This window comes from Paroedura picta, chromosome 1 (assembly GCF_049243985.1).
Source record: "Paroedura picta isolate Pp20150507F chromosome 1, Ppicta_v3.0, whole genome shotgun sequence".
Lineage (NCBI taxonomy): Eukaryota > Metazoa > Chordata > Lepidosauria > Squamata > Gekkonidae > Paroedura > Paroedura picta.
In genome coordinates, this window is record NC_135369.1 from 118,083,050 (window position 1) to 118,109,266 (window position 26,217).

The following is a 26,217-nucleotide window of genomic DNA, read 5'->3' on the forward strand; positions in this document are numbered from 1 at the left end:
AAGAAGAAGCGCATCTTTTTTCACCCTCCCCCCCCCCCCGCGTCTTCCTTGCGCGTGGCCAAGGGCACTTTTGCGGCGCGTCTCTTGACCTGCGCTTGTCCAGGCGGGCGGCTGTCTCCCGCGAAGCCCCTCCTCCTGTCCTGCCCTGGCTTCTCCGGTGACCCTCGGGGGCTCAGCCGGCCTAGGCGGCCCCATCCTCCGCCTGGTGGGAACGCCCTCCCCCACCTCTCCGCCCGAGGAGCGGCAGCATCTGCTGAGTTCCCGCCTCTGTCCCCGCCCGGCGTGAAGCAGCAGCAGCAGCAGCAGCGAGGACGACGAGGAGGCGGAGGAGGAGAAAGGAAGCTGCAGTGAGTGGGCAGCAGCAGCAGCAGCAACCACGGAATAAAGCGAGTTTTGTCCTTTCTGCTGCTGCCGCCGCCGCCGCCGCTGTCACAGCGCCATGGCCTCGGCTCCCCTCAGGCCAGGGGCGGGCTGCGGCGCGGCCGAAGCGGCAGGAGCAGCACACGCGCAGCAGTGAGGAGCGGCCTCCCGTCCCCTCGCTCGGCCCAGGCCCCGGCCCCGGCCCCGGCCCCGTCCCGCAGCGTGCGTGTGGCCAGCCCGGTGGTCGCCCCGCCTCGGCGCCCCTCGACCACCATGTGGGGGAAGCTCCTGTCCGAGCTCGAGCAAGGCAGAGACTACAGCGCGGGTAAGGAGAGGGCGGCGGGGAGGGGAGGGGGCAGCCCCTGAATGATGGGGGGGGGCATCCCTTTGGGCAAGCCCGATGCCCGCCTGTTGGGATGCGGCGACCTGGGGTGGGCTTGAGAAGACCGCTGCTCCGGCCGCCCCTCCCGTCAGTTTCCTGCCTAAATCTTCTGACTCAACTTTGACGCTCCAGTTGTGAAAAAAAACAGAAAAAGCCCCGACGGCGGCCTGTGCGTGTGCCTGGTGCCTCCTGTGCGTGTGCGGGGCTCCCCTCTTAGGGTCGTTAACGCCCGTCGCCATCTGGCCTAGCGACTGAGCGGCGGGAGGGTGGAAGCGAGAGGGTGCTGGGCGTGGGTCGGAGGAAGGAGGTCACTGCAACAAATCCGCCCGGCCGCGGGGACAGAGAGCAGCCTCCGGCTGGCCGGGCTTGGATGGCAAGGGACGGCGCTTTAGAGAGCCATTTAAGCTTTAAGTAAAGGCAATGCAATTAGCTGGCGGCTATATTTAGAGCGGCTTTCTAGTCGCTTTTAAATCTGGAACGCATCATAAACACGATTTTTAAAAGGAAATCTGCCCTTTCCTTTTTTAAAAAAAAAAAGCTCCCAACATTGCTTGTTTTATCTTTTGAAATTTGGCTAAGGAGTTTGAGGTTAAGTGGTTTTCTTTTGGGCCGTTTCTGCACAAGGTATTTAATTAAAAAACAAAAAAACTCAACAAGACTCATCATGGAACCCAGTTTCCTTTCTGAGAATGCGTGATCCCTGCTTCCGGGAAATAAGGAGAAATCAGATTTACGACGTGGTTTTTGAAGAGACGTTTTTCACTCTCCATGGCGTTAAAAACAGATGCATTTCCGTTGTGACTTCAGAGTGATGATGAAGTTTTTTAAGAAACGCAATAGAAAGTCCCTTTGCCTGATCATGTTCTCACTTGATTAATTAAATAATGCAGTTGCATCTCTAACTAAACCTCCCCAGGACAGAGAATGCTGGACATTCTTGCTTTCAGGGTCAAGACTGTGATTTAGCTACTAAACACCTAAATTTATTTGCAGTGCCTGAGTACAAGCTGTACTTGTCTGCACAGCACTTTGGATAAATTATCATGCTATGGTTACACTCTGAATTATTATGCTGTACTTCTCAGGAGTGGGGTATACAGTGTAAATTGCCAGATGTTGTAGGGGAGTTAACTGTTCATGGGCCGTACAGATGCCAGTGTACTGTGCATTCATTCAGGACCTTTGTAATTAATGCACGTGGTTTAAAAAAAACGGCCTTTCTTTTAGCTACCTGAGCATCCCAAGTGAAAAACTTCTCATTTAAAAAAATATGTTTGGGTGGTGACACCAGTGCCAAAAACAGCATCTACTGGGCCCCACTCATTCACTCACTCACTATTGTAAGAAGCCCTAGACTACAACCTGGCTTCTGGGAGAATACTGAAAAACATTCTAGAAATGGGCTGCTGCTGTTGATGTGAACTCTTGTTTAATTGTTTTAAATTAATTTTAATTTTATATTTTTATTTAATTTTAATTGCATTAGTTTTAATTACTGATTGATGCTTACACAGCACACTACCATGAGCTGGCTCACTGGGAGGGCAGTATGGAAGATAACTAAATAAAACGTTGCAGAATGTATGCTTAATTCACCCTGTAGCATTTTGTATTATCAATTGATATAGATAAAGGAAGGCAATGGTAGCTGTACTCTTTACCAGTTTTCTTTCTAGTACAAGTGTTGTACCTCCCCATAAAACTGCTGATTTGCTGTAATGTGAAACAGTCCAAACACACCATGCTTTTTATGATTACCTATTACTTTCCCTGCACAGCACACAAAATTTGCTGAGTATATTTAACTTTTTAAAAATTGGTGACTTTATCCTTATTTTGGGGGGCTTTCTTGATAAAGGAGAACAAGTTTTGTATTTCACAAAGGCTGAACACAAGTAAATTGGAAACACTACGGTAGTTCAGTTATATAGGAACCAAAAATAGGATGGTAGTAACTAAGCTCCTGCTGCGGGATCAACTAGTATACCCTATGAACAATTCAAGTAATTTGCCTGAGCAATCTTAAATAATCTGGTTTATTCAATGGAGTTTATTCTCAGGAAATACTTCTGCTTATATAGTGCCATTCTAAGATTTATATCATTCCCACTCCATTGAAGTCAATTAAGGATGACAGTAGCTTGCCAACAGGCCTGGAGAAAATGTTTACTTCTTTAACCAAGGCTTTTGGGGGTATCATAGAGGTTAGTCTCAGTCTGTTAAGACACCATTAAAGGAGCAGGAGCAAGTGTCTTTTAATTTCTTTGTTGCAGTCCCCATCTGCAGTGATCTTGGAGCCCAGGAAAATAAAATCTGTCACTATCTCCATTTCTTCCCCATCTATTTGCCAGGAATTGAGAGGGCCGGATGCCATGATCTTCGTTTTCTTGATGTTGAGTTTCAAGCCAACTTTTGCACTCTCCTCCTTCACCTGCATCAACAGGCTCTTTAGTTCCTCTTCACTTTCTGCCATTAGAGTGGTATCATCTGCATATCTGAGGTTGTTGCTATTTCTCCCTGCAATCTTGATCCCAATTTGTGACTCCTCTAATCCTGCCTTTCTCATTATGTGCTCCGCTTACAAGTTAAATAGGCAAGGAGACAGTTACAGGCCCCCAAGTGGGGGGCCAAGGAAACAGCCCAGTTGCCCACTTGCTAAGATTGCCCCTGCTGTAAGGGTAGTCAATATACTACTATGCTTCTGAGTAACTGAAAACAATGAAAGGGCTTTTATCTAAAAGTTATATGCAGTGTTTATGCTCACATGTGTAAGACATTATATTGCAGAAAACATTAAGTGATTAAAATATTTTTATTGCAGGTATTTCAGGGCAATCGGTAGTTAAGTTCATTCCACTAAGGGTTCATTTAACTGGAGAAAGGAGTAGAGAGGCATATGCGAAATGCACAAATGTCATAAAGAATTGACAGTCCCTTCCAGCATGTTCTGCTGTTACATCAATGTTGTTTGTTTACCTAGTTTGCTTAGATAATACTGGAATGAAGAAGAAAACCAATTGGTTAGAAATGTTGCTAGAGGATAATAGTGACCTGCTGATGAGCAGCATGTTGTCTCTATTGCCATGACTGAAAATCTTTTTGTGCTATGATCCTTTTGCTGTATATTTACTTAAAATCTATATTGCCATCTTGAAACAACAATTATGCCTGCTGAGTATGAGAATACGAGACAGTTGCTAAATGAACTGTTATTGACCAATTGGAGGTATATTGTGGTTGGTTGAACTATCCAGCCTATAGCTGTTCTCTGAAACAATTAGATCAGTTTAGCTATGAAGGCACACTGGTGTGTCCTGAAGTTTTATATCCCCGGAGATTATTTCTCCTCTTGTTCTGTAATAATGCTTTTTAGAAAGCCTTATTATTGTTCAGTATTGCTACCACAAAATTAATTCTTAAACATATATAAATTTTAACTAACATATAGGGAATGGTTATTAATTCATAATGTCCATTTTGGAACCTGAACACTTTTAGTGCAGTGGATGCACTAATGCTACTAGGGTATGGCAGAGTTCATGTGTCACCTGTGATCCTTTTGTCTGGAATTTTTAGAGGGGTGATATAAAACCTGGGCTTTGGCCTATAAATGGCATGAGTAGCCCTTGTGGTGAAGTGATTAATAGTCCTGAACTAAGGCTGGGAAAATCCAGGTTCAAATCTCCACTCTGTCCTGAAGTTCACCTGGGGATCTTGGGCCAATCCCTTTTTGTCACCCTCATCTCCCTGATAAGTAATTGCAACTGTGAGGATAAGATACAGAAGAGATGAAGGTCAAGCTCCTTAGGTAAATGATGAACAGTTGTATGTCTTCTGTTCTTCTGTTCCTGCTGTTCTTGCTTTATACTGATGTGAGCTGAGAGCAATTCTGTACATTGTTTTATGAGAAATGGGGCTGCAATTAAATCATGCATATCCATGGTATGTGATGAACCACATTAATGTAATTTCTGTTAATCTAACATATTTCTATAAGAAGTGCTGGAGAAAAAGAGGGATATGTCAGTTGAGAGTTTCTACAGAAATTAGTATACATCTTATGAACTGGTCCTTCATAGTGTGTTTAGAATATTGTGTGTTTTGACTATTTTAAATTATATTTATGTTATGCATGATATTGAACAAAGGGTGTGAAAGTTGAAACACAAACCTAGAATATTCCTGTTTATGATCAGTTAATATGTGATGGTCATTGTTTTGTATTTTTTTCAAAACGTCTTTCCTTTGTGGAAAAGATATCATTTAGACCAGTGGTCCCCAACCTTTTTATCACCAGGGACCAGTCAATGCTTGACAATTTTACTGAGGCCGTGGGGGGGGGGTAGTCTTTTACCAAGGGACGTCACCGCTGCCGCCTGAGCCTCTGCTCCACTTGCTTTCCTTGACTTCCCGCTGCCCACTGGGGGGTGCTGCCAGCAGCAGCTGTGCAGTGCCACACCGAGGGGGAGCCCCAGCCATAGCGGCTGCTGGAGAGCACCAAAGGTGAGCCGGCGGCAGAGTGGCAGGGCAGCCCCCGAGGCAGCAGCCAGGGAGGAGGATGAAGAGGAGCTGCGGCCCAATACCAACTGATCCACGGACCAGTACTTGTCTCTGGACCGGGGGTTGGGGACCACTGATTTAGACCACTAAAAGGCATAAATATGTATTTATTTAGATATACATAGCCTGCTGTTCTCCCCCGTGAAGACCCATAGGGACTTATAACTTCATTCTTCCTTCCTATGCACACTATGTCAACCATGTGAGGTAGGTTAGACTGAGAGAAACAGACTGACCATAACCACCCAGTGAGTTTCCGTGACAGAATTTAAACCTGGGTCTCACAGGTCTATGGGGATTTGAACCTGGTTTTCACAGGTTTGACATGCTAACCTCTATACCACATAGCTTGCAGGTACTTTATTTAGTTCATTTATTTTATTTTATTCTTATTTATTTATTAATTATATTTATATTATATTTAAAGAGCCTCTTGTGGTGCAGAGTGGTAAGGCAGCAGACATGCAGTCTGAAGCTCTGCCCATGAATCTGGGAGTTCGATCCCAGCAGCCGGCTCAAGGTTGACTCAGCCTTCCATCCTTCCGAGGTCGGTAAAATGAGTACCCAGCTTGCGGGGGGGGGGGGTAAATGGTAATGACTGGGGAAGGCACTGGCAAACCACCCACCTATTGAGTCTGTCATGAAAATGCTGGAGGGCGTCACCCCAAGGGTCAGACATGACCCAATGCTTCCACAGGGGATACCTTTACCTTTTATTATATTTAAACCACACGCTTCTCCTCAATGGGGATCTGAAGCAGTTTACTACATTCTCCAGTATTCCATTTTATCCTCACAATAGCTCTGCATGGTAGGTTAGTCTGAATGTCATCCAGAGTCACCCAGAAAGCTTCATGGCAAACTGAGGATTTGAACCTGGATTCTCAAGTAGGACCACTATAACATCTACAACACAGACATGTAGAAAAATAATGAGTAAACTTTTAATCATTTGTCTTTACCTTCATTTTTTTCAAACTTCTCTTCAGTGCTTTAATAGATTGAGAAACTGTTGTTTTTTAAAAAAATAATAATTAGAATCTTCTAGAGTAGATGATAATCCTAGTGAGCATTTGATCAACATGTATGTTCTGCAGCTCTACCATCTGTTAATGAGAAGCAAGCTACTTAGCCGCAGTTTGTACTCTCACCACGTAGTTCCTCACTGCATGCTATAGAAAAGCACTCCTCCATTGCACAGACAGTGGGACGAGTGATGGGCATGCCACATAGAGGCTCATATATGAAGTGCACTTGACAGTGAAATGTCTCCCATTTAACGAGAAGGAAGACATTGCATCTATAAGTGTTCCAGCAGTTCCTAGAGAGTATGAGGCTGTCAGGTCTTCATGTTTGAAGTGTCCATGTGATACCCATGAAGGAGGGCCACTGACAATACACTGCAGAGCTCTGACTGCCTATCGTGCCCACATGCTTTAGTTAGCATATAAAGAAGGCATCTCTAGTATGTGCCCTGTGTAAAATATTTTAGGGAAGGAGGAATTTGGCTAATTATTTAACATTGTTCAGATCTTTGATCCATAAACTGATCATATGGTGGCTGTCATTAACAGTGTCATCATTTTTATTATCCCAAAGGAAAAATTAACTAACTTTATGGGCTTGATAATAGTTATCATCATCTGCAAACTCTTTTCAAGTTTTGTTGTTGTTGTTGCCCAACCTGAGCCACAGGTAGCATGTAACCAGAGTGAATAGCCTCAGAGGCAGTGTCATAATTTAAAATGTAACAGGTATAGTGAGCTCATAACCTATTATGAGCTTTGTGGCCCTAATTGGATGGCTATGTGAAAACATAAGATAACTGCTGAATATGTACCGTATAGATGATTGGCTAGGATAATTTCTCTCCTCCTTTTGTTTGGGGCAGGGGTGAGATGGGTTAGGGGATGAGCAAGTTATTTTGAGCTTTTCTGAACTCAAAATAAAAATCAGAGTGCTGCAGGTGAGAATGCTCCGGTGGTGTTCGCCTGTAGGAATCCTGCTATGCCTTTACAAGAAGGCGGATTAATGGTGAGTTAATAGCACTTTTGTGCAGTGGCGCTGAATCAGATTGCCTGATGCAGTCATTTGAAATCAAATTGTTACTGGGATTATCTATCATTGTGCCCTATAATCTTGCAGACCTCTCAGTATTAAGTGTCTGTGCTGCAGGAGTCTCAGGATTTATAGCAAATCTGTTTTGTCATCAACTCCTTATAGTTTGACTTTTTAATTTTATGTTCTGTTTTATTATTCTGTGGAATCAGTATTGTCACTTTGAGGTAGAGAGATTGCTGTGCCTCCCAATTTAACCTTTTAAAACCCTCTTTTGAGAGCTGTGTTTTCAGGTCATGCTGTAACCAGTATGCATGGGCACACAATTGCATAATGATCAAGCATTGAGCAGGAGGGAAAATAAAACTTAAACTAGATGGAGGCTCATGAGACCCTTTTATCCCAGGGGGATAGCTAAAACGGAGGGGAAAAGAGCACAGCTAGCTGTACTTACACCTAACAGTTTTGAAGGATGTGTTCTCAAGCTGTATCCATGTTCAATTGCTGTATCCATGTGGTTGGTGGGAATAGTCATGAAGGACCAAGTGATGAGATATCATGCTGGCAACTTTATTCTTAAAATCAAGGCTTTGATTTTTTTTTTTGTTTTATTCCAAATTTACATTTATTTTGAAAGGAACTATAGCTGTTTTAAATTATGGTGTAGAATAAAATCAGCATTCTTATGAAACAGTAATGAATAGAAAGTACATCCACTATACCCAGTGCTTTAACAAAGACTTCAGTCTTTTCGGCTGCATGTTGCCTTTATACTCATTTGGCAGTAGAAGCTACTCTTGGCTCTCTGTAAGCATAGAACCTAGCAGGGTGAGCTTTTTATTAAATAGCTAATTTTAATATATTAAAAACATTGGTTTCCTATGAAATACCTTTGTATATTGCTTTTCCTTACAACAGCAATCCAATTTGGTAGAAGAAAAATCTCTTCAGTTCTTTGGGAATCTGAATTGTCCTGAAACAGCTTCATATATATGGGAGCAGATGTCTGGAAGCCATTGTCAAAGAAAACCCCAGTTGTTGCTGATAGGCTATTATAAGAGAAAGGCAGCTTCTACACATGTCTTCTGTATCAACTGTTCTGCCTTCCACATAACTTTAGAATACTATCTTTGGTTTGTAACCTGAGGTCTAAAGGTCGAACATGCAACCTTACAAGCTGCATGTTGGTTCCAATGGTGTCCTTTTCATGAGCATACAGGAAGCTAGATGTGTTGCCATCAGTGAGCCTGTTTTCAAAGCATCGTGTCTAGGAATGGAGTATTAGTGTATACATATTATTTGCAAAAAAGCCCCCTGTTCAGTTTGTTTCACTTTCTAAAGGAGCAAAAGCAGCCACAGGATGAATTCACTAGGTCAGAAGAATTTGTGTTCAATAATTTAGATATTAGGCCTTAGTAAAGTAGTGATCAGTGCCTACATTGTTGGTTTTTCTGGCTGCTTTGTGTTGTCTATCAGAATTGCTAGGGGTAGAACAGTCTAAAGCTTGAGAATCCCGACCATTCAGAAAACTTTAGAATCATGTAATCATAGAGTTGGAAGGGGTCTTGTCCAACCCTCTGTTCAATGCAGGATCAACCTAAGGCAGTGTTTCTCAACCTGGGAGTTGGGACCCTTTTGGGGGTCAAATGACCCTTTCACAGGGCTCACGGCAGGGCAAGCAGCTTTGCTGGGGGGTGCCATCCACATAACCCTTGCAGGGTAGACTGAGATGGAGCGCTTGTCTGCCTGGAGCAGCGGAAAAGAGTGAGATCGGCGTGGTGGGACAAGAGGCAGAACTGAACTGAGAAACCGTGGAAATAACAATTTATTTACAATCATGAACAATGGATCTTCATGTCAGTTTCAGTTTAATTTCTGTGAAAGAACACTTGCATAATTTTATGGTTGGGGGTCACCACAACATGAACTGTATTAAAGGGTCGCAGTATTAGGAAGGTTGAGAACTACTGTCCTAAGGCATCCAGGATAAGTATCTGTCCAGTTGCTGCTTAAAGACTGCCAATGAGAGAGAGCTCACTAACTCTTTAGGCAGCTGATTCCACTGCTGAACTGCACTGAAAATTCTTCTCCTGATATCTAGCCAGTACCATTCTTCCCATAGTTTAAACCCATTACTTCAGGTCCCATCCTTTGCTGCCAACAGGAACCACTTCTTGCCCTCCTCCAAGTGACAACCTTTAAACTACTTAAAGAGAGCAGTCATGTCCCCTCTCAGTATCCTCTTCTCCAGACTGAATATTCCCCAAGTCTCTCAGCCTTTCCTCATAGGGCTTAGGTCCCAGGCCCTGGATCATTCTTGTTGCTCTACTCTGTACTCTCTCAATTTTGTCCACATTCTTTTTGAAGTGAGTCTTTTAGAACTGCAGACAGTAATCTAGGTGCAGTCTGACCAATGTGATACACCAGGGCTATGTCATCTTGTGATTTTGATGTGATGCCTCTGTTGATACGGTCCAAGATTACATTCGTCTTTTTTACCACATCACATTGTCTGCTCATATTTAGCTTACAGTCCACAAGTACCCCTAGATCTCATTCACACACACTGCTATCCAGAAGTGTATCCCCCAATACAATATGCATGCTTCTCATTTTTGTGATCCAGATGTAGAACTCTGCGATTCTCCTTATTGAATAGCATCTTGTTCTCATTTGCCCACCTTTCCAGCCATTTAAATGGCTTTCTAGCCACAATTACAATAAATTCTGATTTTATGAAGCTTGAGTAATGTATGAAGTGTGAAAACTATTCACATACAACCAATCTTTATGCTAATAAAGGTTTATTATTATTATTATTATTATTATTATTATTATTATTATTATTATTATTATTATTATTATTATTATTATTATTATAGGTAAAGGTATCCCCTGTGCAAGCACCGGGTCATGTCTGACCCTTGTGGTGACACCCTCTAGCGTTTTCTTGGCAGACTCAATACAAGATGGTTTGCCATTCCCTTCCCCAGTCATTACCGTTTTACCCCCCAGCAAGCTGGGTGGCGCAGAGTGGTAAGGCAGCAGACATGCAGTCTGAAGCTCTACCCATGAGGCTGGGAGTTTGATCCCAGCAGCCGGCTCAAGGTAGACTCAGCCTTCCATCTTTCCGAGGTCGGTAAAATGAGTACCCAGCTTGCTGGGGGGTAAATGGTAATGACTGGGGAAGGCACTGGCAAACCACCCCGTATTGAGTCTGCCATGAAAACGCTAGAGGGCGTCACCCCAAGGGTCAGACATGACCTGGTGCTTGCACAGGGGATACCTTTACCTTTACCTTTAATCTGGGTACTCATTTTACTGACCTCGGAAGAATGGAAGGCTGAGTCAACCTTGAGCCGGCTGCTGGGGTTGAACTCCCAGCCTCATGGTCAGAGCTTCAGACAGCATGTTGGCTGCCTCACCACCCTGCGCAACAAGTGGCTCATTATTATTATTACAACCAATTTTTTTCTGTAATTGGGCGATCTTTGTGTAAATATGAATAGTCTGTGCAGAATTTGGCTTCCTTTTTTGGGAATTGCAATTAGTGGTAATTGTCCCCTGACTGTGAAAAAAGTTTGATATGAAATGACTTGTGTATAATCTCCAGGATGGTAAAATATTTGTTTAAATGTACAGCTACCCTTACTTGAAACTTCAGCAGTATTGTGGATAACTTAGCAACCTTCCCTCTGAGTGCTTTTAAGTCTTGCTGCTGCTTGTCAGAAGAGACTTTTCCAATAGAACCTGAGTTCTTACCAACTCAGTCATGAAAAGGAGCTGCTTCCTGAGGCTGTCTGTGCTGCTGTTTGTCTGGGAAGACTATTCCACTTGCTCAGCCCCCCCCCCCCCGGGGGGGGAGCATGTTCTGTAGTTATACTGTGATTTACAGATCGTTCCTCATTTTTTGCCAACTACTTCTAGTCCTATTTTCAGGAGAGAAGTGGCATAACATTTTTACATACAATGTAATAAATATTGACGTCTTTTTAGTATAATGTAACATTTGTGAATATCGTCAGGATTCAGAAGATGAGTCTGTTCCTAATTTAGTGGACTCAGATACAGAAGATGTGGTGTTGCCCATGGTTCCAGCTTGCAACACGGCAGGGACCCCCATGCACAGGCTGTAAGTTCGTATTTACAATATTCATTGCCATCTAAAGGACAGCCCATATTAAATCTGGAGATTGTCATTACCTTACTGTACCAATGTTTATGATCCTAAAAACACAAACATCTATATCAGATGGTGATATAGGTTTTCTGGAAACAGATGAATTGTAAAGTTTTCTGCTTCAAATTTAAATAAACAATATTAGCAAAAGAAGACAAATACATGATGTACAAGCACTGATTTTGTGTATGTTTCATATTTCGCATTTAGCCCATGTAACAGGATAAAATAGCAGCACCAGCCCTGGCAGCTATCAATAATTAGACTATACTTACGTAGGTGTGGTGTAAACTTCTACAGACAAATATACTGTTGGAAGTTTTTCTGCTTTGTATTACTAATATCAGATCTATGCAACAGAATCCTTGATTCACTGATCTGAATAGAAGTTTTAGAGTGGCCATGTGGTGTTCAGTTTTGTGTTGCAGAAGAACATTGTTTTAGGCTCTAAAATAAAATTGCCTGGTTCTGCTTCTTTTACAGTGTGGTTTTTCCAGATATTTTAGAAGGCCATGCCTTCTCAATTGTGTTTTAATACCAAGCCTTATGGAATTCTGATTCTTTTTGCAGGAAGGAAAATTGTTTTTAAATGTAGAGCCATGAACTGCTGCTGTGTAGTGAGATTACACACACATATAGCCATTCCTAAACATTTCAAAACTTCAGCTACACACACAGAAAATCAATACATAAGGAGCATTACTTTTTAGCATAACTTTAGGGCATAAGTATCTTTATACTAGTAAAGATTGTAGGATTAGTAACTTTAAATTTTGTTTTTGTTCTGATAATCTTGAATGGGATTCAACTCCCTGTTAAATTCATGACTATTCAGGATGATACTGATAGAGGTCCAGTCTCCAGGTTCCCACTTGTAAAATTCTTTATATGTCACTCACAATCAAATAAAAAAGGGGGCTTCAGCTTTAAAAGATTGGTAGCCTGTAGCTGTGTGTTGCCTAAAGGTCTCTGATTTGGAAATATGTTAGAATGATCTCTGGGAGATCAGTCAAGTGTAGCTGTCACTGCACCCATTATCCATTACTCTTGTGATGGCAACCATTTTGTGGCAGCAACAGAAAGTGAGACCATTCAGCCGCTACAATAATGGTGCAGAAAAATTGCTGCAACCAATTTTTCTCCAAGGGAGAAACTGACCCATTCTTAATGTTGAAAATGAGGGAGACTGTCAGGGAAATCAGCAAGGCTTACAGTCAACTCACCTCAGTGGTTGTGGCCAATTCCTTGTTTTGAGGAGAGAAATACCGTGCAGAAAAACGTTGCTTAGTGAAGAACATGCTGGGGTCCAAAGCCGGTTTGAGCCTTTTGGCTAACGATGGTGGTCATTTTACACAGCTACAAATACCTCATAGAGATGGCTCATGGCCAATCCAGAGGACATGGGGCCTGACTGCTGTGTTCACATCACAACATTTTGTAGTGGAAATCCAAGGAGCTCATTGCTCAACCTGGAAGAACAAGGGTGTCATTTAATGGCAGTGATGCCAGCAGGCAGACAACTGGTAAAGTAAAAGAAACCCTGGGAGAGTCATCTTCCAGCTGACTTCATATCTATAATTAGACAGACTGTGAGAGAGGAGATTTCAGATGTCCAAGGTAAGCCAACTCCAGAGAGGTCTGAGCCTTATTCTTCCCCCTCCTGACCAAAAGACAAAAGAACAGAAAGAAACAGATCAGAGGGGAGAGGTAAATATCGGTCCACTAAAGCAGCTCAGAGGAAATCCTGTAATAGAAAAAGGGGAAGAAATACGTTGAGCTGAGACCCAGATATTTCTTCAGGTATGGAGTTTGATAACAGAAGGCAAGTTTCTGTCAGATGATCAATGTAAGGAGGACATTGAAATATCTATTGTTATTGATCACCATCATCATCAATTCTTTAAGGCTGACAGTACCTCCTGTCAAAACTCACACTGTACTAGAACACAAAGAGTCCCCAGCAGGTGACAATAAGAACCTTGTATACCCTAATCAGAAAACTAGGCCTTAAGCAAAATAAATTTATTTTTGCAGAACAGACACCACTGAAAGAGCATTTCCACCCCCATTGAAAGGCAATTAACATATGAGCGGGTCAGTCTTTTAGCAAACAGGCAGTACCCAGTGTTTATCAAGAAGTTGCATGTTTTACCATTGTTTGCTAATCAGTACTTACAGGTTCCATTGCAGGTTCCACTGGTGAATGCTCCTACTACAGCACTGCAGTCCTTCAGCCTGATATGAGAAGATAATAAAGGCACTATTTGCAACAGCTTATATTTAAAAATCCCAGAGTTCACACTGTGGATTGTCTGGACATGGAAGATACTCCAGCTGCTACTGGAGTCCAGTAGACAACTCAGGGAAGGGACCAACAGAATTATTAAGGCAACCTTCTTCGCAGTAGATGCAATGTTGGTCTCACTAATATTTTCACCCAGAGCCATGTTTTTGGTTGCTGCAGCAATAAGAACCTCTGGCTGTGGACCTAGCAAGCTGACTTCTATTCGAAGACTGTTGTGATGACCTACCCTTTCCAGGAGACAGATTGTTGGGGATTGTTTGGACAAACATCCCGGTGGAAACCAGGGATGTATAGAAGACACTACCAAAGCCACTGAGGCATTCAGATAGACTGATGTATAGGAGTCCTTCTATTCGTTCCCAATATGTCTTGCCAAGATCCAAACAGGTTCCAAGGAAACTGAAGTGGAATCAGTTGAGAACCTTCCTCAGAAGAGGTTTTAACTCCAGATTTGCCAGATAGCTCAAGTACAAATTAGCAAAAATCAACAGGGAGAGAACATGATTTCTCACTTCCAGTGGAAGGAAGTTGACTCCACTTCAAAAAAGTCTCAAGGAGACCTCTGGACAGTGAAGTTAGTCATCAAGGATTACACAATTGAATTTTCCAACTCTCCCCTGGAACGCTTCATTCCAAGAAACCAGAAGAATCCCATAGGATTGCTCGGGCAACGAAACACCTTTTCATCATTGAGCCTGTGCTACTTTTGGAGAAGGGAGGCAGAGTTTTTACTTCATCTTCTTTACTGTGCCAAAAAGAACGTGAACTGGAGGGCCATCCTGGATTTTAAAATTCATCACAATTTCATCAAATTGAGACGTTTCAGGATGAAAACACTCCAATCCGTTATAGAATCCCTACAACCAGGAGCGCTCCTCATATCCATACATCTTATGCACATTCTGATTTTTCCAAGGTACAGGAGATACCTTCGTTTCTGAGTCGAGGAAGATCTCTGTCATTTCAAGTCACTCTTGTTTAAGCTCTCAAGTGCTCCAAGAGTCTTCTTCAGGGTTCTGATCAATTCTTTTGTCAAATTAAGAGAACAATGGATCCACATATATCCTTATTTAGACAACTTACTGATCAAGTCCAGCCCCAGAGTCAAATCATTAGCTGACATGAAGACGACTGTAAAGTCACAGTTTCATCATAAATCTGCTGAAGAACTCATTCATCTTCTTTGGCTAGAACTACTGGGTATCATCATCAATACAACAGTCAATTGCTTATCTCTGGCAGTCCAAAAGACATGGAAATCAGAGAGATGTCTGTGTCATGAGCAGATCCATTTCCTTGGTGACCCTGATCAAACTTTTGTGTCTACCAATATCATGCATAGACTCAATCCAGAGGGAACCACAACTATTACAGCAACTAGTAAGGCCTTTGCAGTCTCAAATCCACTAAAGATCAGCCTGCTATGGTGGACAAAGAGGTCCAACTTACTCTAAGGCAAGATGAACTGAGATCTTTACAGATGCCAGCTTGTTAGGATGGAAGGCAACACTGGATAGCAAACCAGTCCAAGGTCAGTGATCCAAGCCTGAAACGAAACTGAGGATTGACATTCTCGAGTTAAGAGCCACAGATCTTGTATTAAGACAGTTCTAGACTCAGCTCATTTTTACATCTTAGTGAGGGCAGACAATATATTAGCCAAAACATTCATAAATAAGTGTGTGTGTGTTTGGGGGGGGGGGGGGTTAGGAGGAAAAATAGTTCCTTAGGAGGGGCTTGTTCCTACAGATCACCTGACATGTTGGCCTACTGCAGATGGATTTCTTTGCATACCCAACAAACCAACAGCTTGACAGATTTTACACAAGATTCTTTCACCTCAGGATAGAGGCAATAGACACACTCTCACCTGTTTGTGGTGAAATATTCTATTTGCCTTTTCCACCTGTTCCAATCATCCCTAAAGTACTTGGGAAGAGCAAAGAACTAGTAGACGTTCTAACAGTCCTACTATGGTCAGGCTGATCATGGTTTTTGGCTCTACAGGAGATGTTGATAGCTCTTCCATGGAGGTTACCAGTGTTACCAGACATGCTATATCAGGGACACATCTGGCACCCACAACTTGGATGGCCACATGTGGCTGCATGGAGATTGATAGGAGCAGCTTCCTCCGCCTGGAGAACAATGCTAATGTCACAGAGACCCTCCTGGTTTCTAGGAGACAATCAACAAATAGTATTTATAACACACTGGAAGACGTTTGGCCCACTGAAACCACCGTTTAGCTCAGTATTGGCATACCTGTAAGAAGGAGTCATAAGAAGGCCAAAAGTGCCCACTCTTAAATGACGGATTATATCATCATCCTTACATGCAATGTTTCCTCTGAAACATGCTTTGAGAGACCCACTGTGGGGTTGCAAGTTTCCTGCATGGAAACTACATCTCAGCATTTACCAAGCCACCATTCAAGCGACTGGAAAGTCTAATTGAAGCAGCTAAGGATGAAGTCATCTCGTCTTACAGCTGTCACTTCCACCAGAAGACTCTCCAAGCTAGACTTTCATTCAGTTAAACCCAAACTATGCATATTTCACAGGGACAGGGTGTTAGGCCGAATACCTTCATGGCCAAAGTCAATTCTGCCATCCTTAGAGCTCAACATAGGTCTTCCATCCTTCTGCCAAACCTGAAGAATCAAAGGGAGAAGACATGGCACACCTTTGATGTCAGAAGAGCTCTCAAGATGTACATTTGTCAAACCAGCCGCATTAGGAAAACTGATGTGTAATTCTTGTCCACATCTCGGCCTAACACAGGAGAAAGATTATGCAAGTTGGACATAAGTAGCATACTCAGAACATGTGTATTAGAGGTTTATAAGATCTAAAAGTTTCCTATCCCTGCTGGAATTACAGCCCATATAATCAGGTGTGCTGCCAAAAATGCCACATTCTCAAGGCAGGCAACAGTCAAGGAAGTTTGCAAGGACCAGCCTGGTCATCTCTCTCCACATTTATTAATACTACTATAAGCTAAGTACTCACAACTTGGCAGAAGCTGCCTTTGGCAGAAGAGTGCTACAGCATATCCTAAGCAAAGATAAAGATGAGCCACTCCAAAACTGAAGGCACTTCTCTGGGAGGTCCCATCAAGATGTCCTCTACCTCTGAGGGAGAATGTATCATTGTATATTTACTGTGAAGGATCCTTCTTCTCTGAGGAAAAGAGGACATCTCATCCCTCCTGAAGTCATCCTACTAGTTATTCAGCAGGTACGATTCTTGTCTCAATCATATTATTTGCCAGTTTTTTTCTTATCTGTGTTATTGCTCTTGTCCATGTGTACACTTTCCTAGACTTGATTTTATAGTCTAACTGCTTTTGGAGTTACCGAAACTGAGAAGGGTTACTCCCATAGGCAAGAAATAGGAAGTTAAAAATTGTTCCTGCCTCCGATTGGACGGTGGGAACCATCCATCAAGATAGCTTCCTTTCCTCAGAGGAGAAGAACCCTTCATGGGTAATTATCCAGTGGTCCATTTTTCACCCTTCTTAAACTGTGGCAGCTTAACCTCTCCCATCCAATGGCGTTTTGTGGGCTCTGGTTGGTTGACAATTAGGGCCCTAGAGGAGAGGCAGGACTTTTAAGGATGGTTGCCATACCATACCATTCCACATCCATTGAGTGGATGTAGGCATTTGAGTGGTGATATTGGCAGAGGAATACTGTTCAGGTCTGTGGCTACTGACATCAGATAGCTCATGCCCGATCAGGAATTAATGCATCAACATGGTGGGGGATATAAGATGAAAAGAGGAATGGAGCAGATAATGCTAGCTTTAAATGCTAACTGGTCAGAAGTGCCAGTACGGATGTTAGTTGTCTGATACTGTGGTGATGCCACTCACCATTAGTTGCTGTTTATTGGTGGTGTCCTCTTTCTGCCCCTTCTAACCCATCACAGGCTGCTGGTGGAAACTGGCATACTTTACAAATAACTCTTTTCTAAACTGTGACTGCGTTCCCATGAATAAATCCAAACAGCTTTAGGTGTTTTCTGTGTTGTTCACACCGTTCTTACATATCAGAATTCAAACCCATATAAGATATCTAAAGTTTTGTAACAGGCTTCTTAAGAAATGCAGAGATTCAGTTGTAACTCAAATATGATAGGTTTTAGTTAGCTAAGTAATGACTTAAAAGCTAATGAAAATATGTACAGATATATTTTCATTTTTCCTCATTAAAAATCCATGTTAAATGAAGTAATGAAGAATTATTTTAGTGTTTTCCTTTTCTCATAATTTTGTAGTAAATACGTATGTTTAAATTTTTATATATATATAATAACTGTAGGGTTGCTTGAATATTCTGTAATGGTAATTTGCCATTGATGCCTGCTTCACTCACTACTCGCTATTTCCCAGTTCGTACATTGTGTAGTAGCCGCTGAAAAACCTGCTCCCTCATTCTGCACTGCTACAGTACCTGAGAAATGAAACGCCATAAGTCAACTGTGTCAGCCCCTTAGTAAATGTAGTGTTGTGGGCAGAATAACATGATAAAAACGTCCTTTCTTTTGGAGCTGATATTGAACTGAACCAAGGACTGCCATACTTACTGCTACTGTAATTTCACATGTGTAACCATTTTATCTATAAGCTTTGGCTATTCACTCAGTCAAACATCCTCCTCTCCGCTTGCTGATTTCCAAGTGAATAGGATTTCCTTGTTTTGAATATTCAGCAGGTACATACAAAACTTGAAGCTTTGTTAATACATAGTATCATTTATAGTTCCACAGTAAAAAGTGTTCATTGTACTCCTGACATCAACTCGTTTTCCATGTGGCTGCAGGAATGTGGCAATACTTATGCTGCTTCGTCAGCTGTCTTGCCCACTCTGTACCACACTTCATTGCAGTAGGCGTTCATGCTGTCATAATGCAGTAAATGGTTCCGTGATTCCATCCTGTGACCTCATACTTTCAAAGAGCAGATGTGATGTAAATGTTGAACTTGGCTGCAGATACACAGGCTCTAAACCTTGCTTTCCATAAAGCTTGACTGAGTAACATGGATGGTCATGGCTCAGTAGCAGAGTATCTGCTTTGTATGTAGCACATCTCAGTTTCAATCTCCTGCATCTCCAGTTAAAAGAATCAGGGAGTAGGTTATGTCAAAGGCCCCTCTGCCTGAGATGCCACAAAGTTGTTGCCATTCAGAAGAAACAGTGCTGACTTTGATAAAACCATGGTCTAATTCAGTGACAGCATCAACTGTTCATATGACTGTGGGCAAGTCTTTCTCAACCTAACCTACTTCACAGGGTTGTTGTACAGTCCCCCATTTCCATTTTCAATCCTTACACTACAGTGAGGGTAGTTGGGATAAAAACACGCTAAATGAATAAAACCTGTAAGTGTACTATAATACACCACAAGAAGAAGACGGTTCAAAATGAATATAGCAGCAGAAAAAAGAAGAACCTAACCTAGGCTATAACGAACAATTATATAATTTAAAAATGCACCCAATATTAAATAATTCCAAAATTAAAATTTATTCATTTATGTTATTTGTAGTCTATCTTTTTCACTAAGACCCAAGGCAAATTACATTGATTGCATTAATACAGTCAACAGGTGGAATGTCTAGGAACCAGTGAAATACAATTACGATTGCAGAATTTTGAAAGAAAGCCTTGAAGAAATCTGAAAAAAAATGTAACTATCAACATGATTTGTTTTGTGTTACATATTTTGCGGTGTTTTGTGTTAAATTTCTGTAGAGAGATGGGATTTCTGTCAATGGACTCCACCCCTACTTGCCTGCAATCCCCAATGCCCCCTGAAATGCTCCTCCTGAACGGGGAGTCTGCAGCAGGAGGGGAAATTGCTCTTGTCAGCAAAAGGCTTTTGTTTGATCCAGTCCATAATCTATACGGTACAGCAGTACAATCAACGCATCGTGGAACTCTTGATATGAATGGGCTAAGAGTGAAGTGGTTTACAGTATTGTTCCCTGATCTTCCAAACAAACCACTCTGCTTGCATTAATTTGATTGCATAGAGTGAAGAAGAAGAACTGTTACTATGGGATGAAGAGTCCATTGGTTAGAGAGATAGGGAGGTGAGCCACTGTAGCAGGCATGAGCTAATGCATTCATTGCTTTGGTATGCCAAAGTAGAAATAAGAAACATCTGTAGCTCAGATTTCAATTTCTGCTGTGTATTAACAGTTCATGTAAAAGTTGATAGGCAAAGGAAAAGCAGTCAGTTTTGACATTTTTCTTGCCTCCATTTTCATGTTCATAGAACATGAACATTCCATAGGGAATAACAAGAACCCAACTCTTCTAATTTGAATGGTTCATGCAATTTGCATAGTTCCAAAAATTTGTTTGGGGAAGAATGTTATTTTAGGATTTTTTCTGTTCTGCTTTGCTGTTTCTCCTCTCATGTGCTATATATAGATTTTGGAGGTAGGGCATAATTGGAGTGCCAATAACAGTTTTTATTTTTTTTTACTTTTGTTTTGTGGGAGAACAGAATTGATGTTTTCCTGCTATATAAACCAAGGAAGGAAAGAAACCCCTTTAAATTAAGCCATTTTGTATTAAGAGTGCAATTCACTCAACTTCTATATAAAACGTCAAAGAAACCACATCTGAATTAAAATTTTCATTAAAAACATACTTTTCTTATTTTTAAAAGAATGGCATTCAAAGGTTGAATTGTGAAGGGGTTTCTTTTTTTCAGTAGCATAGAAATTAAAGATATGGTAGCCGGGGGGTTGGATGGAAAATGTTTGATTTTTTTCTTAAGGATTGATTTTTTTCTTAAGGACTTGTGGAGCACTGAAATGATTATTAAGGTTTTACTGTTTCATTGTGTTCCATGGAAGTCTCTGAACTTTTTCAGTGTTTGTCATATATTTTTCCTGTAAAACTTTTAATACATTCTGCAAGGCTATAATGTAAAAACATAATAAACAAACAAACAAATAATCAGTTTCATGTTTAAAATGCTACATGTATATCCTGTGTTTTCCAAAATTAGCTTAGTTTATGTGGATTCTTAAACACTGTACCCCAAACAAAATCTTTCTTGTTTGTTTCAGACTTCACTAAACTTATTCATTTGAAAAATCTTTACATACAGAATGGAAAAAAATCCATGATGAGCAAAGATCTCATTATTTATGAGCTAATTGTTCTGCTGTTTTAGTGAAGTATATGAAGCACAGAATGAACAACTGTCTTGTTTTTTCTTCTTCTACAAACTTTGCGAGCCTCTTGTGGCGCAGAGTAGTAAGGCAGCCGTCTGAAAGCTTTGCCCATAAGGCTGGGAGTTCAATCCCAGCAGCCGGCTCAAGGTTGACTCAGCCTTCCATCCTTCCGAGGTCGGTAAAATGAGTACCCAGCTTGCTGGGGGGTAAATGGTCATGATTGGGGAAGGCACTGGCAAACCACCCCGTATTGAGTCTGCCATGAAAACGCTAGAGGGCGTCACCCCAAGGGTCAGACATGACTCGGTGCTTGCACAGGGGATACCTTTACCTTTACCTTTACAAACTTTGCATTAGCTTCTCAATGGGGTTCCTAAGAATAATTGGTTAATTGTGTAGTACATATTGATCACATGTATCTGGACTTGGGAGCCAGCCCCTATTTTCTGCTAGCCAACTGTAAAATCTGACAAGACCATAGTATTTACTACCTGTGGCAGTACAATAATTCCTAAACTAACTGATCCTTATCCTGACAGTGTTAATTAAAAGAAAAGTATTATTTACATTCTTTTTAAAGCTGGGATTTGGACTCCAGTGTAAGATTTTGGTTTGCACTAGAGGTGTTGTGTAAACAGGTAGAAAGGAAAAGCTTCTACAATTTCTGGTGGCTATAATACAGAAGGAGAAAAGCCCCAAGTGTAGTGCAGTCAGAAGTTAATGTCCATTTATGTTTCTGCTTGTACATAGGGCTGTTAAGATAAAACAGCAGAGGGAAGAATGATAGAAACCTCCCTTTCTTGGAGAAACACTGGTCTGAAAAATTAAATAGCGGAGACCTTTTTTTTTAGAAAAAGTCGAATTACCGTATGTCAAATTTCCCTGCTAGAATATAAGAAAATCACTATATGTAAAACAAGAATATAATGTTTTTATTTTTGTAACAGGAAACAAGACATTTCAGTATTGTTGAAACTCCCTAACTGCTGGATTTGAAACTGGTTTTTAATAGGAAGTCAATGGGAATTCTGATTTTAGCTTTTAACATAAGAGAGGACACCTTGGATCAGGCTGTGTCACACAGTGACCAAAAGCCAGGTGCCATCAAGGGTTCCACCAGCAGGGCCAGAGCTCTAGAAGTTCTCCCACTGTTGCCCTCCAAGCACCATGAATAGAGAGCATCACTGCCCTAAACTTACTGTTCCAGCTATACTTTGCGGCTAATTGCCACTGATGGACTTCTGTTCCATATATTTATCCAATCCCCCCTTGAAGCTGTTTATGCTAGGAGCCGCCACCACTTCCTGTCGCAGTTTAGCGCACACAAGCAGGAACAAAATGTAGGGTCCTTTGATGGATGAGAAGTGCCATGATCCTTGGGAGCTCTTCAGAACCTGAAGAAATTTGTCACACAATAAACCTGAGGCTGCTGGGTCAGTCTGGCTGTCTGGAACTGGGACGCCCACTGGGTACAGCACTCTTATCCTTAACACTATGAGGAGACTGTCTGGGCCCCTGTTTGTCCAGGTCCACCCTGACTGGCCCTCCCCCCTTCAGCTCCCACCCTTTCTCCTTGCCTGCTAGAAGCCTTGTGGCTGCGGCCTCCATTGTCGCCCACGAGGAGAGAGCTGACAGGGCTTTGCAGCCCGCATGTACGCTCCTGCTGGGAGGCAGCCGCAGGGAGGGGAGTTTGAAGCCTCCCTGAGGGCTGCAAAGCCCTGTTGCTGCCGGCGGGAGGTGGTCCATTCCACTCACTTTAGCCCACTTTGTGGGCCAAAGGGAGCCGCGGCCACCCTCTCACGCCCTCCTGCCTGCCACCCCTTTCAAAGCCCATTTTAAAAATGGGCTTTTCTACTAGTAATAAATAGAAAATAAAAGGCAAAAAAGTTCCTGCAAGACACTTTGCATACAGAAGTTTGGAGTGCAATCTTAAGTATGTTTACTTGGAAGTAAGCACATACAGGATGCATGCTTGCCTGAAAATGCCAGATCTTGTCAGGTCTCGGAAGTTAAGCAGGGTTGGCAAATAACCATAGAATCAGAGTTGGAAGGGGCCATACAGGCCACCCAGTCCAACCCCCTGCTCAACGCAGGATCAGCCCAAAGCATCCTAAAGCAATGAGACCTCCAAGGAACGCTAAGATCACAATGCAGAAGCAGTCAATGACAAACTACTTCTGAACATCTCTTGCTTGGCTGCTAGACAACCCTAGGAACTCCTGGCTGCACTACACATGCCAATGGATGGATGGATGGATGGATGGATGGATAACCTGGAAATTAGCTCTGTTGAACTTGGTGGTAGCCGAATGAGAGGCATCAGTATGAGGCAATTGCAAAAAGGTCAGTGCTATTTTAGGCTGCCTTAACAGAAACATAGAATCGAAGGCAGTTTCATTCCATTCCATGCAAGCTGAACTCCATTAGTTCACTCCTGGCTGTTTTACTTTAGGAAGGATGTAGGCAACTTGCTTTAGGTTCAGGGAAAAACAGCTGAGATGTCTGCGGTCTTGAAATCAAAACTTAAAAGAAGAGGTTGAAGGAATGGGATATGATATGGAGAAGGCAGAAGAAGCATGACCATGCTCTGAGGCACATGAAAGAGAGTGAAAATGTATTCTCTGCTGCTCCAGGGAGCAAGGCTACTAAATCTAATGAGCTTAAATTACAGGAGGGTAGATTTCAGTGGAATGTTAGGAAGATTATCTTAATAGGAAGGGCAGTTGGACAATGGAAACAATTATCTGGACAGAAGCTCTTCTCACCCTTGATAGAGGTCTGTAAGAGGCTGGATAGCCATCTGTCAGGAACGATCAAGCTCTGAATTTTGTGTATATAGTGGGGTTTGGACTAAACGGCCTATAAGGCCTTATCCAATTTTGTTTGACCTTCTCTGCTTGCTTCATGTTTTTTCTTGTTCCAGACAATTCTTAACATCATGGAGCATTTTAAGATTTTATTTCCACCTGTAGTGTGGTACAATATGTTTCCCCACCAAAGCATTTTTCGGCTTCATTCTCTTGCTTGTGCAAATCAGGCTTGGATAAAATAAAATTCTGGGGATCATGTATGTGTGTGTGTGTGTGTATGTATGTATGTATGTATGTATGTATGTATGTATGTATGTATGTAGTTATCCACTGCTCTTGGTCAAAGGCCGGCTCATGGTAGCTTATTATTTAAACATCAGAAACACACAGATTACAATACTATAAACCAATAAAGCCCCATAATTAAAACAGAATACAATACAGCAGCAGAGATTCATTCCTAACCATTGTCTTCCCTGACAGCCAACTCTGGCTCCACAAACAATCTCATCACTGTACCCCTTGCTTTGAGTGGATTGATGTGATAGCTCCAACGGGGCCCTCAGCTTGTCTAGGAGCTGATTGAGGCCAGGCACACCTCACACAGGCTGGGGATCACCAGTTTATTAGTAACCATGGGGTGAAGAGCTCTGTGGGGAGCATAGAGAGATAAGCAGTCCCTCAGATATGTTGGGCAAAAAGACAAAGGTCAAAACTAGAACCTTGAACTTGATCCGGAATACAACCGGTAACCAATATGAAAGGCTGAATATGGGCCCTCCAAGATGTTCCTTTGAGAACCCTAGCAGCCACATTCTATACCAGTTGTAACTTCTAGATCAAGGCAAAGGATAGGCCTGTGTAGAACCTGTGTAGAACCTTTCATGGATGAGAACTTTGATTCCTACTTATCACTAAATAACTGATTTGGGAGGCATGGTAGTATAAGCACAAAGTGGGGAGGAGGCTGACCTTGGAGGTACTTATACCAACAGTTCCTCCAAAATTTCCCAGAGAATTTGCATTAGCATGTGGCTGGTGTTAGTTCTGCTGCTCATGTTTCTAAACCTTTTTTGCTGCTAGTTGGGTTGAATTATTAGGGCAGCAATTCCTAACCTTACACTATATAGCATTGGCTGTTTGCTGTTAGTCATATTGCCCAAATGTGTCATAACAGTGGTCCCCCAACCCCCAGTCTGGGGATCAGTCGGTACGGGGCTGCGGCTCCTCCTCGTCCTCCTCCCTGGGTGCTGCCCTGCTACTCAGCCGCCAGATCACCTTTGGTGGGCTCCCCTCGGCGTGGCACTGCACAGCTGCTGCTGGCAGTGCCCCCAGTGGGAAGTCAGGGGTGCCGGCGGGAAAGCAAGTGGAAGCAGGGGATCAGGTGGCGGCAGTGACATCCCTCGGCAAAAGACTATCCCCCCCCCCAGGCCTCAGTAAATTTGACAAGCATTGACTGGTCCCTGTTGATAAAAAGGTTGGGGACCACTGTTTTATAAGACAACATGGGGAAAAATAAACTAGCCTTTTGAATTGACACACATTATGTCCTATAATTGATATAAGTGGTTGTGAGTTTCAGCAGAAAAATTCTCATTTATGACTACTACTGTGCATTATGGAAAAGTCAAATAATGAGAAGGGTAAATGCAAATTATAATGTGTCTTATGTGTCTCTGGACTGTATGTCAATGGGAATCTCATTATACCAGATTACAGCTGTGCTTCTAAGACAGAATTTGAGTGACCTAGTTCTGTGATGGCTGATATACCCAACTGATGTAGATGAGTTGCTCTCTGACTCTGTCCTGCTTTTACAGGCCATGTGATGGTTGGAGCCTAAGACCATAATAGCTTTCTCACTGCATTTGTACTACTTATCCTTTCCATCCCACTATTACAGTGAACCATACTAGGCCAAAATGTGGCTAGTATGCTGTGAACTCTGATGTTCTGGCACAGCGTTTGCTATACCTAGTCCTAAGCATTTCTATTAATTATTTATTTTATTCACTTATTATATTTCTTATATTCTGATAATGAAGTAAGTAATGAGAGAATTCATTTTCAGACAGCGTTTGTCTTGCCGTATATTTTGTTCTAGATCTGCCTTGCAAGTAAGCCCACCAGAGTTACTAGCCCAAAACATTTATGTTGGTCCATCTTGTTAAACCTGACCTGTGAAACTCAGGTGTGGTCTAAATTAATTCCACCCAGGTGGCCATCAATATTAATGTCAAGGTAGTACCTGGTTGAAGCCTGTTTTAGATTTATACAACTTTTATGTAGGTACTCTTTGTGGACCTCTTTTCTGCATTAACACAAATGATATAAAATTTTCACATGTATGGTTATAAATGTGTAA

The 26,217-nt window shown here is 42.1% G+C and overlaps 1 protein-coding gene and 1 long non-coding RNA gene across 4 annotated transcripts in view; one reads left to right on the forward strand and one right to left on the reverse strand.

The window, feature by feature from the left end:
• The first annotated feature begins 244 nt into the window (after window positions 1-244).
• CEP85L (centrosomal protein 85L) overlaps window positions 245-26,217 on the forward strand; it is a 162,326-nt gene continuing 136,353 nt past the window's right edge. The window contains exon 1 of one of the 2 annotated variants that reach the window (XM_077301069.1): window positions 245-685. In XM_077301069.1, the coding sequence (XP_077157184.1) occupies window positions 634-685 (52 nt within the window). In that variant the 5' untranslated portion in view covers window positions 245-633. Of the gene's footprint in view, window positions 686-7,109; window positions 7,337-26,217 lie in introns of those variants that run through there. The other variant, XM_077301077.1, reaches the window with a different exon arrangement.
• LOC143819398 (uncharacterized) lies at window positions 11,546-18,752 on the reverse strand. Of its 2 annotated transcripts, none has more exons than XR_013224953.1 (5): window positions 18,435-18,749; window positions 16,432-16,498; window positions 15,295-15,402; window positions 13,717-13,775; window positions 11,546-13,200 (listed from the first exon to the last, which is right to left on the reverse strand). It is a non-coding gene; the product is annotated as an uncharacterized LOC143819398 (long non-coding RNA). The 2 variants fall into 2 exon arrangements; XR_013224952.1 differs by having other exon boundaries at window positions 11,548-13,200; window positions 16,432-16,619; window positions 18,435-18,752.